This window comes from Eleutherodactylus coqui, chromosome 3 (genome assembly GCF_035609145.1).
Source record: "Eleutherodactylus coqui strain aEleCoq1 chromosome 3, aEleCoq1.hap1, whole genome shotgun sequence".
Lineage (NCBI taxonomy): Eukaryota > Metazoa > Chordata > Amphibia > Anura > Eleutherodactylidae > Eleutherodactylus > Eleutherodactylus coqui.
In genome coordinates, this window is record NC_089839.1 from 172,664,215 (window position 1) to 172,677,891 (window position 13,677).

The 13,677-nt window shown below is 43.0% G+C and overlaps 1 protein-coding gene across 1 annotated transcript in view; it reads right to left on the minus strand.

The window, feature by feature from the left end:
- Positions 1–13,677, minus strand: part of ERC2 (ELKS/RAB6-interacting/CAST family member 2) — a 991,327-nt gene that overhangs the window by 778,152 nt on the left and 199,498 nt on the right. Inside the window, exon 5 of the mRNA XM_066594594.1 lies at positions 11,395–11,562. Coding sequence (XP_066450691.1) covers positions 11,395–11,562 — 168 coding nt within the window. The remainder of the gene's footprint in view (positions 1–11,394; positions 11,563–13,677) is intronic.

Here is a 13,677-nt window from a genome sequence, read left to right on the forward strand (position 1 = left end):
TTCATAAACTGGTGACAAATGACTTTAGGCACAAGGACAGCTTATGTATTGCTCAATTTTGACAATCGCTTTTTGTCAGACATGCCTCTGTTGGTCTATGTTGATCACAAAATATCCCTCTGCCTAGACCCCTGCAATACAATCAGTTGTAATCAATTGGGAAAACCAGTAATAAGTGCTCAATTCTCTAATAGGTAATATAGAATCAACTCAAAATTTGTGGGTCACCTTTGGTATAAAGGGCTCACTCACACGTGCCCTGCATATTAATGCAAAACCAAAATGCCAGCTGACCACACGGATACAACAACCGCCGGGTGAACGGACAGGTGCAGGCACACCCCACAGCAAAAGAAAACAGAAACCTCTGGCACGTCCGTGGATACCAGGATAATAGTAATATTTTATTTTGACATCATGGAAAAAACATCTTCCAAAAAAAGTTTTTTTGTGCTTACATGTTTTGAATGAAGTTCTTAGTCATAGCATGAGCATGCTTTGAATAAGAACTCTGCTTGAAACATGTAAGCACAAAAAAAACTTTTCTTGGAAGATGTTTTTATCCATGATGTCAAAATAAAATACTGCTTTTATCCTGGTATCCACAGAAGTGCCGAAGGTTTTTGTTTTCTATTGCCCTGCATATTAAGCATGTAATATACAGTGCTAAAAGCCCATTGATTGCCATTGGGCCACTCACACCTGTCCTTTTTTCACATGTGAATTACGTGTGTGAAAATAATGCAGCAAGTCCTATTTTGGTGAGTAATATGCGTATTTGCTGTGTACTGCATATTTTACTCATGTGAGTGAGCCCTAATGTAGATCCGTGGATCAAAGTGGTGAAGTTGAATCCTTCAATGATTACTACGGATTGCAGTACCAAAGTGACGCATTTATCAGGTATCACCTACCTGATGAAGGTGGCAGTTCAGTGCCGAAACGCGTAGAAAACAATACAAAAAAATTAACTTCACCACTTTGGTCCATGTATCTACCGTATATCCAACAGTGCCAGAGGTGACCCACAAAGTTTGATGGCTCTATTACCTGGTACACAGACATATTCTGCTCCAAATCTATACAGCAGGCTGTGCAGGGGTGGATTTGACGCTGAGGCTCTCTACGAAGCTTACAGTGCTATTGTGAGTAGATCACCAGCTGTTTTCCTATATGGGCTTTGCATTGTCCACAGAGAGTACAGTATGGAGTACAGTGTCTTTTTTTAAATCCCTCTAATTCTCCTATACCACCCCTACAGGGGAAATTAATAACTGCACAGTTCCCATTGTAATTAATGGTCAATTTATGCAATGCACAAACATGTCTGGTCCTCAAAGCGAAAGCTGCTTTTTGCAGCCCTTTACTACTCTGATGCCTGAATGTGGGATCCCCTCCAAGTCCAAATTCTCTAATAGGGTATTTTGAAAACAGCTTATCTTAACCAAACAAACCCAATAAAGGGGTTTTCCGAGAGTAAACTATTGATGACCTATTCTTAGGATAGGTCACCAATAGTTGACTGGTGGGGGTCCATCGCTCAGCATTCCCGCTGATCAAATGATTGAAGTGACAACGGTGCTCGGGTAAGCACCCTTGTCACTTCAGTCCATACCAGTTATAGCCCTGTACATTGTATAGCGGTGGTGCCTGGTATTGCAGATCAGTCCTATTCACTTGTATTGGACGGAGCTGCTCTCAGGCCATGTGACTAATGAACGTGATGTCACTGGCCTAAGAACAAGCTGCGGCACTCACCCAAGCACTGCGCCTCTTCAGTTGGCTGATTGGCGAGGATCCCAAGCAGCGGATCCCCACTAATTAACTATTGATTATCTATCCTGCAACATGCACAAAAACACTTTTAGATGAACACACAAAAAAGTGAAATAAAATAGATACAATAATAAGTAGAAAATCAGCAGTACATTATACACAGCCAAACAAATGTAATAGAAATATGTTGATTAATGTAAATTTATGGAGCATAATGTTTTTTGCGCACAGACTGAAAGCATTAACACTTTGTGGCTCTCTGTAGAATAAGTGAGCCCCATCACCTTCCAGCCCCCGGCATGTTTCATATATAGATGGTCCATTACGCTAGAACCAAAGAATGAGAAATATCTGCTGTGTTAAAAGCTGTGCAAGTTGTAGGATTTCACACCAATAAACTATGTTGTTTCTGAAATGTTACAGCTCTGGAAAACGTTCGAAAAAAATGACATCAACCTGAATTGTTTGGACTAAAATATATAAGCATGCATGTGTGTATAATATATATTAGATATAGTAGAGTTATTAAGCGCAACGCATGCAGGTTGGGGATTTTATTATATAGCGTGTTCTAAAGTGGGCCCTGCGGAGGGATTCTTGGGGTTACTTCTATTGTGCATATGTCTGCTTACACATGTTGAACTTTTTTCTTGAGGTCTCTTGGCATCACTAGAGAACGGTTCATATGTATTGAGTATACCTTAGCTTTTTGGTATGTTGTAGGTCTAACCATCACTTCTTCTAATTTAACCACTTGAGGTGGTTTTACATCTGTGTCGGGGGTTCCGCCTTCCGTTCGGGGAGCAGGAAAGGGGAATCCCCGCAGTTGAACGACTCCTTCTCAGGACAGAACCAAAGAGCGCCCAACAGACCTCTTTGACTATATTGGGGTCCTTTCAGTTTCCGACTGGAGGTTCCAGCGCAGATGTGAAATCATCCTTAGGTTTCTGTACCTTGACTAATGCACCAATTAACTAACTATGATAAGTGAGCAGCTCATAGTATTCATCCCTTCCTGTAAGTGTACTCATCACCTTGCCTGACACCCATGTCTTCCTATTCTACCAGAAAAATAACTAAAACATCTCTGTGTATATTTTTTTGATGCATAAATTAAAAGGCAAATCCAGAATCTGCTGAGAATTCCTGCTGTGAGAATGTGCCTAATCCGTAGAAAAATCTGCCGGTGTTACATGCAGATTTTGATTCAGATATGAATGTACACCAATATTCACCAAGAATGTCCCTTTATTGCATAGTAAAGTAGCACAAATGGTGAACTCCACAGTGAAAAGGAAGGATTTTCCATACAAGAATGAGCAAACTGCATATTTCAAAATCCACAGCATGCTCCGATTTTCGTTTGGATCTTCTCTCCTACATTTTTGAAAACTCCATTCCCTTTTTTTTGTTCTGTAAACTACTGAGCATTTTCATTGCAAACCCTAAGGCCTCATGTCCACGGGCAAAAGAAGAATTAAAATCCGCAGTGGATTTTAACTCTTCTCCTGCCCGCGGATCCGCATCCCTTAGGGATGCATTGACCACCCGCTGGTAGATAAATACCCGCGGATGATCAATAAAAGTGATTTAAAAAAAAATGGAGCATGAAAAAATCTGGACCATGCTCCATTTTCGTGCGGGTCTCCCGCGGGGACGGCTCCTGCGGGCTTCTATTGAAGCCTATGGAAGCCGTCCGGATCCGCGGGAGACCAAAATCGGAATTTACTCACCCGCTCCGGATCTTCCCTTCGCCGCGGCTTCATCTTCTCTCTGTCGGATCTTTTTTCTTCGGGCCGGCGCACGCGCGGGGCACGCAACCGACGTGCCCTGCGTATCCGCCGAGCCGAAGTAACAAGATACGGCCGCGACGGAGAGAAGATCAAGCCGCAGCGAAGGGAAGATCCGGAGCGGGCGAGTGGTGAGTTAATTCTTATTTTTATGCCTCATGTCCGTGGGGCAGGAGGGACTCGCTACGGATTCTCCATGGAGGATCCGTAGCGGGCCTGATTTTCCCCGTGGACATGAGGCCTTAGGCCGCCTTCACGTGACGGTGATGCTGCAGAATTTCCGTTAGTGGATTTGCAGCAGACATGCAGCAGCATTTACAGTACAAGTAATGCGGAAGGGATTTTAAACAAACCTTCACATGGTTCGGAAATTTTTCAAAAACCGGTGTGGATTCTAAATCTGCAGCCTGAAATACAAGGGTTAAATCCTGCAGCATTTCCAAAATTAAAAATGTGTCACTGTAAATTTACAGCATAATTGTTGCAGTTTTCTGTTTCGGAATACCGGCAATGATTACGCTATATATAAATGTGCCTTAAAAGTTACTGGTAAGCATCTGATAAGGTATAAAACTCTATGCGAGGGCTCTTTTACATGGGCCGATTATCGTTTAGGCAATTGTTGGATAGTCAGAAAGTGAGCAATTTGCTTAGGCCTCATGTCCACGGTAAAAAGAAGATTTAAAATCCGCAGCGTTTTTCCCGCATGCGGATCCGCACCCCATAGGGATGCATTGGACACCCACAGGTAGTTAAATACCTGCGGATGTCATTTTCCCCTTGAGGCGCGGATTGCATGTGCGGGGAAAAAAACGCGGCATGCTCTATTTTAGTGCAGGTCTCCCACGGGGATGGCTCCCGCAGGCTTCTATTGAAGTCTATGGAAGCCGTCCGGTACACCCGCGCCTGAATTTCTACTCTCCGCGAGCAGGAGTTCAAAAAAAAAGATGGAGTGCCCGGCGCATGCGCGGAGCATGCAGCCGGCGTGCCGAGCACATCCGCCGGGCCGAAGAAAGAAGATCCTGCCGCGACGGAGGGAAGATCTGCAGCGTCCGGACAAGTGAGTAAATTCTTCTTTTTAGCCTCATGGACATGAGGCCTTATAGTTTGTCACTCATGTTATGAGTAGCATTATTTTTACAGTGTTTATTCAGAAAATGGGGGTTTCTGACCACATCTTTTAAATGGGGTCAGCCATCAGACACCATCCCTTTCAGAATGCAAGACCCAGAGCAATCAGCTCTTGGCACTCCTGGAAAATTGCCGATTTTGCCAGGGAAAGCCACGGCTAGCCAGGTATTTTTTCTGCAGCAAGAAACATACAGGAGAGCCATTGACATGAATGGCTGTCCTGAAATACCGTACAAGCACAGCACAAAGTCGGCCAGAATGGGAGCAGTTTGCTTAGCTCCAATCATAGAGTTTACTTAGCACAGCCCCTTCTTCAAGACTTTCATATATATTTTTTTCTACTGTATTCCCCTATTGATTGATTTTTTTTTTATTTAAAACATTTCTAGAAATTTCCACGTCCTGACATAACCTCAGATAACTTCTATAAGTTTCTGCAACCAAAAAGTTTTTTGTTTTTTTTTCCAGTAACAGCGCCACTCACATCCATGTGCCGTGTCTGGAATTGCAGCCAAGCCCAATTAAAATAAATGATATTGAACTGAAATACCAAATGCAGCCAATCAAAAAGAGTGTCGCCGTTTCTGGGTAAAGAAAAAAAAAAGGGCATTTTTTTCTAATCTGAGACAACCCCTCTAAAAGCCAAACAAGAGGCTCTATACGCAGTTGTCCATCACTGCGTCTTATGTAAATCTGAGACGCATCTCAGACATTTTGTTACTACTTAAGTTGAACATCTCTAATATTACAGCATGTTATAAAATAGGTCTGTAAGCTTTAGGTAATATCCAGATTCCCTTGTTTACTTCATATTCTTCCTGGCTGTGGAAAATGATCTCCACTTTTTGTTTGTTCACGTTTCATCACTTTTACTTCTCACTCACAGAACTCCCAAATGAAATACTTGCAGTTTAATTGTTCTTTTTAGGAAACATTACATTTTATGCTCGGCTGTCCGTACCGCGGCTGAACACACATAAATCATAAGCGAACAGTATGGGAAAACAATCAATGTTAATTTGCTGTACTGCATTGAACGACACGGCTCTGTAGCTTAAGTAGAAAGTAAAGTCCGTATCATTGATAATGGCATTATGCACAAATGTGTCTCAACTTAAGTGTAATCCAGGTAAAGGATGTGGTTTCCATCCAGCTAACTCACAGAACACATTTTTATGGCAGCGATCTGAGGCTTCCTTGAATGTCAATAATTCATTATAAATATAGCAAGGACTATTTCGTATTTGCTCATTGAGCTGGAACAGCTGGAAACTAATAAATCATAAAGCTGTTAGTGTGTTTGGTTTGGACTTATGGAGCATTAATAAAAAAAAAAAGAGCTACAAATGGCAGCCTGAGAGTGTGCATATCCATAGTAATGCCTGCAAGCGCCTAACAAACCTCCTGAAAGAGTCCCCACACACAGACACCTCATATGTACCATATATGTGTGTGCAATTATGTGAGTATAGATAGATTTCTGTGTATAGCAGCAAAATATGCAAAAAAAAATATTTTTAAAAAAGCATGATAAAAAGTTGAAACTTCATACAGACTGCACAAAGTGTGACAGTGCAAATCTCTAAAGGGAATTTAGAATTACCCCTTAATGACGCGGCCCCCCCCTTTTTTTTCCATTTTCATTTTTTCTTCCCCCCTTTAAAAATCGTAACTCCTTCATTTATCCATTGACGTCGCTGTATGAAGGCTCGTTTTTTGCGGGACGAGTTGTATTTTTCCATGGTACTATTTAATATACCATATAATGTCCGAAAAACGTTTGAAAAGTTGTAAGTGGAGTAAAATGAAAAAAAACGACATTCCACTATCTTTTAGTGCGTCTTGTTCCTACGGCACACAAACTGCAACAAAAATGACATGATAACTTTATTCTATGGGTCACTGTGTTTGCTACGATACCAAACTTGTATAGTTTTTTTTTACTATACTACTCTTTTTTTTCAAAGACATTTAATTTTTTTCAATTATTTTCTGCCGCCATCTTCTGCGCGCAATAACTTTTTTATTTTTCCGTTGATGTACTTGAGCGAGGGCTTGTTTTTTGTGGGATGTCCTGTAGTTTACGTTAGTACTAATTCAGAATACATATGACTTTTTGATTGCTTTTTATTGTATTTTTTCCGAGAGACAGGGTGACGGAAAAAGTGCATTTCTGGCGTTCTTTATTTATTTTTTCGGCCAAAGTTCACAGTTCGGGTTAAATAATGTGCTACTTTGATAGATGGGACTTTTACGGACGCGGTGATACCAAATATGTATTTTCGTGCGGGTCTCCCGCGGGGATGGCTCCTGCGGGCTTCTATTGAAGCCTATGGAAGCCATCCGGATCCGCGGGAGACCAAAATCGGAATTTACTCACCCGCTCTGGATCTTCCCTTCGCCGCGGCTTCATCTTCTCTCCGTCGCGGCCGGATCTTTTTTCTTCGGGCCGGCGCGGGGCACGCAACCGACGTGCCCTGCGTATCCGCCGAGCCGAAGTAACAAGATCCGGCCGCGACGGAGAGAAGATCAAGCCGCAGCGAAGGGAAGATCCGTAGCGGGCGAGTGGTGAGTTAATTCTTATTTTTATGCCTCATGTCCGCGGGGCAGGAGAGACCCGCTACGGATTCTCCATGGAGGATCCGTAGCGGGCCTGATTTTCCCCGTGGACATGAGGCCTTAGGCCGCCTTCACGTGACGGTGATGCTGCAGAATTTCCGTTAGTGGATTTGCAGCAGACATGCAGCAGCATTTACAGTACAAGTAATGCGGAAGGGATTTTAAACAAACCTTCACATGGTTCGGAAATTTTTCAAAAACCGGTGTGGATTCTAAATCTGCAGCCTGAAATACAAGGGTTAAATCCTGCAGCATTTCCAAAATTAAAAATGTGTCACTGTAAATTTACAGCATAATTGGTGCAGTTTTCTATTTCGGAATACCGGCAATGATTACGCTATATATAACTTTATTCTATGGGTCACTGTGTTTGCTACGATACCAAACTTGTATAGTTTTTTTTTACTATACTACTCTTTTTTTTCAAAGACATTTAATTTTTTTCAATTATTTTCTGCCGCCATCTTCTGCGCGCAATAACTTTTTTATTTTTCCGTTGATGTACTTGAGCGAGGGCTTGTTTTTTGTGGGATGTCCTGTAGTTTATGTTAGTACTAATTCGGAATACATATGACTTTTTGATTGCTTTTTATTGTATTTTTTCCGAGAGACAGGGTGACGGAAAAAGTGCATTTCTGGCGTTCTTTATTTATTTTTTCGGCCAAAGTTCACAGTTCGGGTTAAATAATGTGCTACTTTGATAGATGGGACTTTTACGGGCGCGGTGATACCAAATATGTATTTTTCTTTTATGATTTAGAACTTTTTATTATAGATATGGCAAAAGGGGGGTGATTTAAACTTTTATAACTTTTTTTTTTTACAATTATTAAAACTTTTGTGATCTTTTTTTCACTTTTTCCCCTGGGGGACTACAACATGCGATGTTTTGTTCACTCCTGGGATGGCTTGATAGGCAGTCTCCTAAGGCAGCCCTGGGGCCTTTCCGAAGGCCCCCAGCTGCCATGACACCTGCACGGCTTCCCCGAGAATATATCCCTATTCAACACCACCTCTACTTGAGCCAACCTAAACAACCAATCACTGTGAATCAGCCAAACCAAATAACCAATCACTGTGAATCAGCCAACTCAAATAACCAATCACCGTGAATCAGCCAACCCAAATAACCAATCACCGTGAATCAGCCAACCCAAATAACCAATCACCGAGAATGAGTAAATCCAAACAACCAATCAGGTTGCGCATGTTGTGGAAGTGGGGTGTAAAAAGCTAATATCCCTTCCCCGATCTCATCGCGGGAAGGCCATATGGGACCCCTGAACGCTCAGGGGATTGAAATGCAGCTGTCAGAATTGACAGCAGCATTTGAAGGGTTAATAGGCGCGATCGGCTGCATGGCCAATTGTAGCTATTGCCCGCGGGTGTGAGCTGTAATAAGCAGCTGACGCCCACGCTGTATGAAGATAGGTCGCCCCGCGACCTCTCTTCATACATACCCTGACGCTCCAAGACGTAAATGTACGTCTTGGAGCAGGAAGGGGTAAAAGGGGTTTTCCAGGGAGAATACTACTGATATCCTATCCTCAGGATAGGATAGTTGATTGACTGGAATTCGTCGCTTGGGACCCAGACCGATCAGCTGAGTGGGCGCATGCTATTAGCGCCGCAAATACACAGAGGTCGGAGCGGAAACAGCGCAAGTCTCTGTGACGACCTCTGTGTAGTGGCCGGGGCTTGTAACTGCAGGCGCAGCTTGCATTGATTGCAATGAGAGATGCGCTTCCAGTTACAAGCACCGGCCACTACACAGTGGTCGGCATAGAGACTTCCGCTGCTTCAGCTCCGACATCTGTGTATATGCAGCACTGCCAGCATGTGCCCACTCAGCTGATCAGTCGGGGTCCCGAGCCACGGACCCCAGCCAGTCAACTATTGATGACCTATCCTAAGGATAGGTCATCAATAGTATTCTCCCTGGAAAACCCCTTTTAGCTACTGCTGTGGAATTCTGCAAATCTCACTGAGGATTTTGCTGCAAAATTGCAAGCAGATTTAAGCCATTTTCAATTCCGCATCAAAATCTGCAAGTACCCTTCCGGGTTCTGGTGTGGAATTTACCACATGTTGCCATGTGTCTTATGGGCTAATTCCACTCATGTGAATGCACTCTAAGGTCACTTTCAGAAAAACAAATTTAGGCTCCGCATTTGGTCTGTGTTTTGCGGACTGTAATACGAAGGCGAGGGTGCTTTTACATGGGACAATCTGTCAGGTAACAGATGCCCGACAAGTTGTCCCAGCGATAATCGTTCCCGTCCTTTTACCCAGGAATGAGCATTGCTGATTTAATGAAAGTGCAGTAGTGAATGGAGGCAACGCAGGCCAGGGATTGTTCCGGGCCCACCCACCTCCATTCACCCGGACAGTGAGAAGGACTACTGGAGCTGTGGTTGAAGAATGCTTTTAACCCTGGATTAGCTTGGGTCAGACGAAGTGTGTACTCCCAGGCGACACTTTACCGTAAGTGGGGCTAACCTATCTGCTCAAGGTGTGCACACCATCGAGGACTTAGTCAACAGGCCTGCTGCATAAGAGTGTATTACAGTTATCACACTGCAACTGTTAGGCCTCATGTCCACGGGGAAAATCAGGCCCGCTACGGATTCTCCATGGAGAATCCGTAGCGGGTCCCTCCTGCCCCGCAGACATGAGCGCTGAAAATAACAATTACTCACCTCTCCGCACGCTCCGGATCTTCCCTTCTTCGCGGCTTGATCTTCTCTCCGTCGTGGCCGGATCTCCTTTCTTCGGCCCGGCGGATGTGCACGGCCCGGCGGTTGCGTGCCGCACGCATGCGCCGGCCCAAAGGAAAAAGATACGGCCGCGACGGAGAGAAGATCAAGCCGCGAAGAAGGGAAGATCCGGAGCAGGTGAGTATATTCTGATTTTAGGTCTCCCGCGGATTCGGACTGCTTCCATAGGCTTCAATAGAAGCCTGTGGGAGACACGCACCTAAATGGAGCATGTCCATTTTTGTTCATGCTCCATTTTTAAAAAATCACTTTTATTAACCATCCGGGGGTATTTATCTACCCGCGGGTGGTCAATGCATCCCTATGGGGTGCGGATCCGCGTGCGGGTGATCCGCTGCGGATTTAAAATCATCTTTTGCCCGTGGACATGAGGCCTTAGTAAACCATTGCTCGCATTTTTGGGACTGAGATATTACGAAAGGGACACAAGCTTTCATTAGAGAATATTCTGCATGGATTTCGTACATTGTATCTTCTACAGACTGTATTGATCATAGTGAAGTGTTCATCTGGTGCATTATATCAAGTGCTCTGTATTTCTGTGCAACATAACTGATCTTTGCATAACTGTGTTGAGAGTGTTTCAAAAAGGGTATTACAGTTGTTTTGTGGGTTACACCAAATATTATCATCTCTAGGATTTAGTTAGCTGCAGTCAACTATAGGTGATTCTATGGTAACCATTTGCTTGATTATTTGTTATTACCACAAGTATTTGTTTTCATTGTTTGGTTCGCAAATAAATATTGCGCTATTACCCACCCGCAACATAATGATCAGTGGTGTAGTGCTCTGGGTCTTTTGCCCGCCGTTCTAAGTCTCTTGGAACCAGTGACCACCGCATTCAATTGTATATGCGTCTTACTTCTCCAGCAGAGCCCCATGTTACCTCAGGTATCTTCAGAGTCTCCAAACACCTCTAGTAATGATGATGCCAGTTTGCTGCTACATCAATCATGTCATATTATTTTTCCTTCCCCAGCCATAGATCTCTAGTTTTGCCGCACATGGGACACTTTTTTGCTGCAGCTCTTCAAGTTCTAACTGGTGGTACTTAAGCCCTCTTGCTACTTTTGGTAATTAGGCAAATAAACAGCTGTTCCCGTTATATAAAAGCGCCAATAACTCCTTCAAGTTCCACCTTGTAATGTTATTCTTTTCAACATAATAGTCGTTTCAGCATTTTTCTCATACTAGAGGCCAATAAAAAAACAATTACTTAATCTGTCAGAATATGTTAGAGTAGATTCACAATATAGACCGTGATTAATGAGGGCGCTGTAGTCAGTGAATGAACGTACCTCTGTCTGAAGGATCGCAGCCCTCTGTTCTTTGGCAGTAAGGGATTCCTTAAGTACTTCAATGTGTTGTTTGCAGTCTGAGTTCTGATTGCCAAGAGTCTCCAGCTTGGTTTGTAAGGCAAGAAGTTCAGATTCCTTCTTTGACAGTTCCAGCTTCAACTGGTCAATCTATAAAATGATAACAATTAGTTACCCTAATTTTATGATAATTAAAGAATCAAAGCATTTGGCATAAAAGTCTGGGAAAAATGTGGGGGGCAAAGGGGATAATATAAATGTAACTCCGTACGAGTGCCAAAAGTTGGAGAAGAATGATGTGAGCACCGAAAAAAAAAAGACCAAAATTGACCGTGCTTGTTGTTACCAACACTCATGGAAACCTTTCATTCCTCGTTCCATACAAACCTTATACTTTATATAGATATAACATAGTTGCAATTTATGGTTGATAATATGGACACAACACCAACCTAATGGCCCCCTGCACTGAAATTCATTACAGTTCCACGGTTCAGTGGAATCACGGGAGGTCTGTAAGCAAGCTTATACCTCAACAGCCCCCTCCTTGTTATGCCCCTGCCAAGACTGCAGCTGAGGAAACACAGTAAACAGATAGGTCATCAGTGGGCGCTGGCAGGAGAAGTCTACAAGATGCAAGACCATGAGCAAAGATATTATTTATTAAATCACTATCAGTAAACACAACGCAAACTAACTACAAACCAAAGCCTTCCTTATGTACATGAAGCTGCATACAGTAGCCAGATAGGTGTAAGGGGCTCCCCTAAAGGGTTAAAATGTTACTATGGATATGGATTTTAAGATGCATCAAAAATTACACCAGAATTACCACCTGTGTCAAAACTTTTGCCAAAGCTTGGTGAAGCAAAACTGAGCATGCTCACTGAGAACTTTGTGGAAGGATGAAGTCCTGATATAAAAAGGGGGTAATTAGAGTAGCGTTGTGATTGTGAGCTGTGCTGCTGGACTGGAGACTAGTGACTGCTAAACGGAACCTGGAGACCAGAGTGCTGTGGCTGGAGCTGCTGGTGCTGCCAGGGTGTTGGGACAGTGCAGAGTGAGATAGAAGCTGCTACCTCTAAGGAGAAGGGTCTGCATCCAATCAACTGCAGAAAAGGCTGATTGGGAGTCAGAGAAGAGGACAATGCAGTAGAGTCACCCTCCTGACCTCAGACAAGCTGGGGTCAGAAGCACCGGCGATTCCCGCCCTATGCAACTGTAAGTGAGGCTGGCTTTCAATAAGATTATAGGCGTACACACCAGAGAGGGACAAATTCTAGTTACCCAGCAGGTCTGCTACAGAAGATAGGGCTTATACTAAGGATACTGAACTGCTGTTAAGTTTCTGATACTCAAATTAATGAACTGTGTTATTAAAAGGGACGCTGTGTGTGTATATGGTAACTGGCTTTTCTAAAGAGACTGTACTGGAGTGTTAACCCTTAAAGGAAAAGCCATGTATTTTGTTCTAAACCTATGTCTTTCTGAGATGGTATCGTTCTTAGTCGAGTGTTATTGGTCACAAGGCATTACTGTTGTTACGGACTGTCTGCTAAGTGTTGTTATGCCTACATTTTAGCTAGCGATAGACAGTGCCTAGGTCTTTAAAGGTGAAAAATCAACTGCATACTCAATCTTGTTGCATGACCTGGTTACTCCATCTGCTGCATCATATCCTGAATCCTGCATCACTATACCAGTAACCACGACATAGTTGAAAATTAGTATAGAAACCATCAAGGTCTCAAAACTGCAGCTGGGCATTGTTAATTTACCTTCTTACGGTCTATACAGAAGCAGTACATATGCTGCCTATTTTGACATTTGCCTGGAGAGAACTAAAATGTTCCCGAGTCACTATAAAAATGGTCACCAAGGATATTGATTGACTCCCATTCCTCTATGCTATACCGGTATGGTCATCACTGACGCTTCAGCTTATTTCAACAATTCAAGAATTACTGAGACCAAGAGAAAAATTCAAGGAGGAAAAATAGTTGAAATGCAGTTATTAAATGCACCATACCTTGTCATTCAGGAATTCTTTACTAGTAAAGCACAAAAAGAACGTTGCTGACTAAAACATCCTCTGTAATGAAGAGGTCACATCGCTACAGCTTACAGCAGTTGGGCAAAAGAACCCTCAATCAGGTATGAAATTGCTTGTATAATATGACATTTAACTTTCACTGAATTACTAATGTTACTAATGCCATAGAAATAAATGAAGTTCAGATTGCTAACACAGTGTTCCCTCACTTT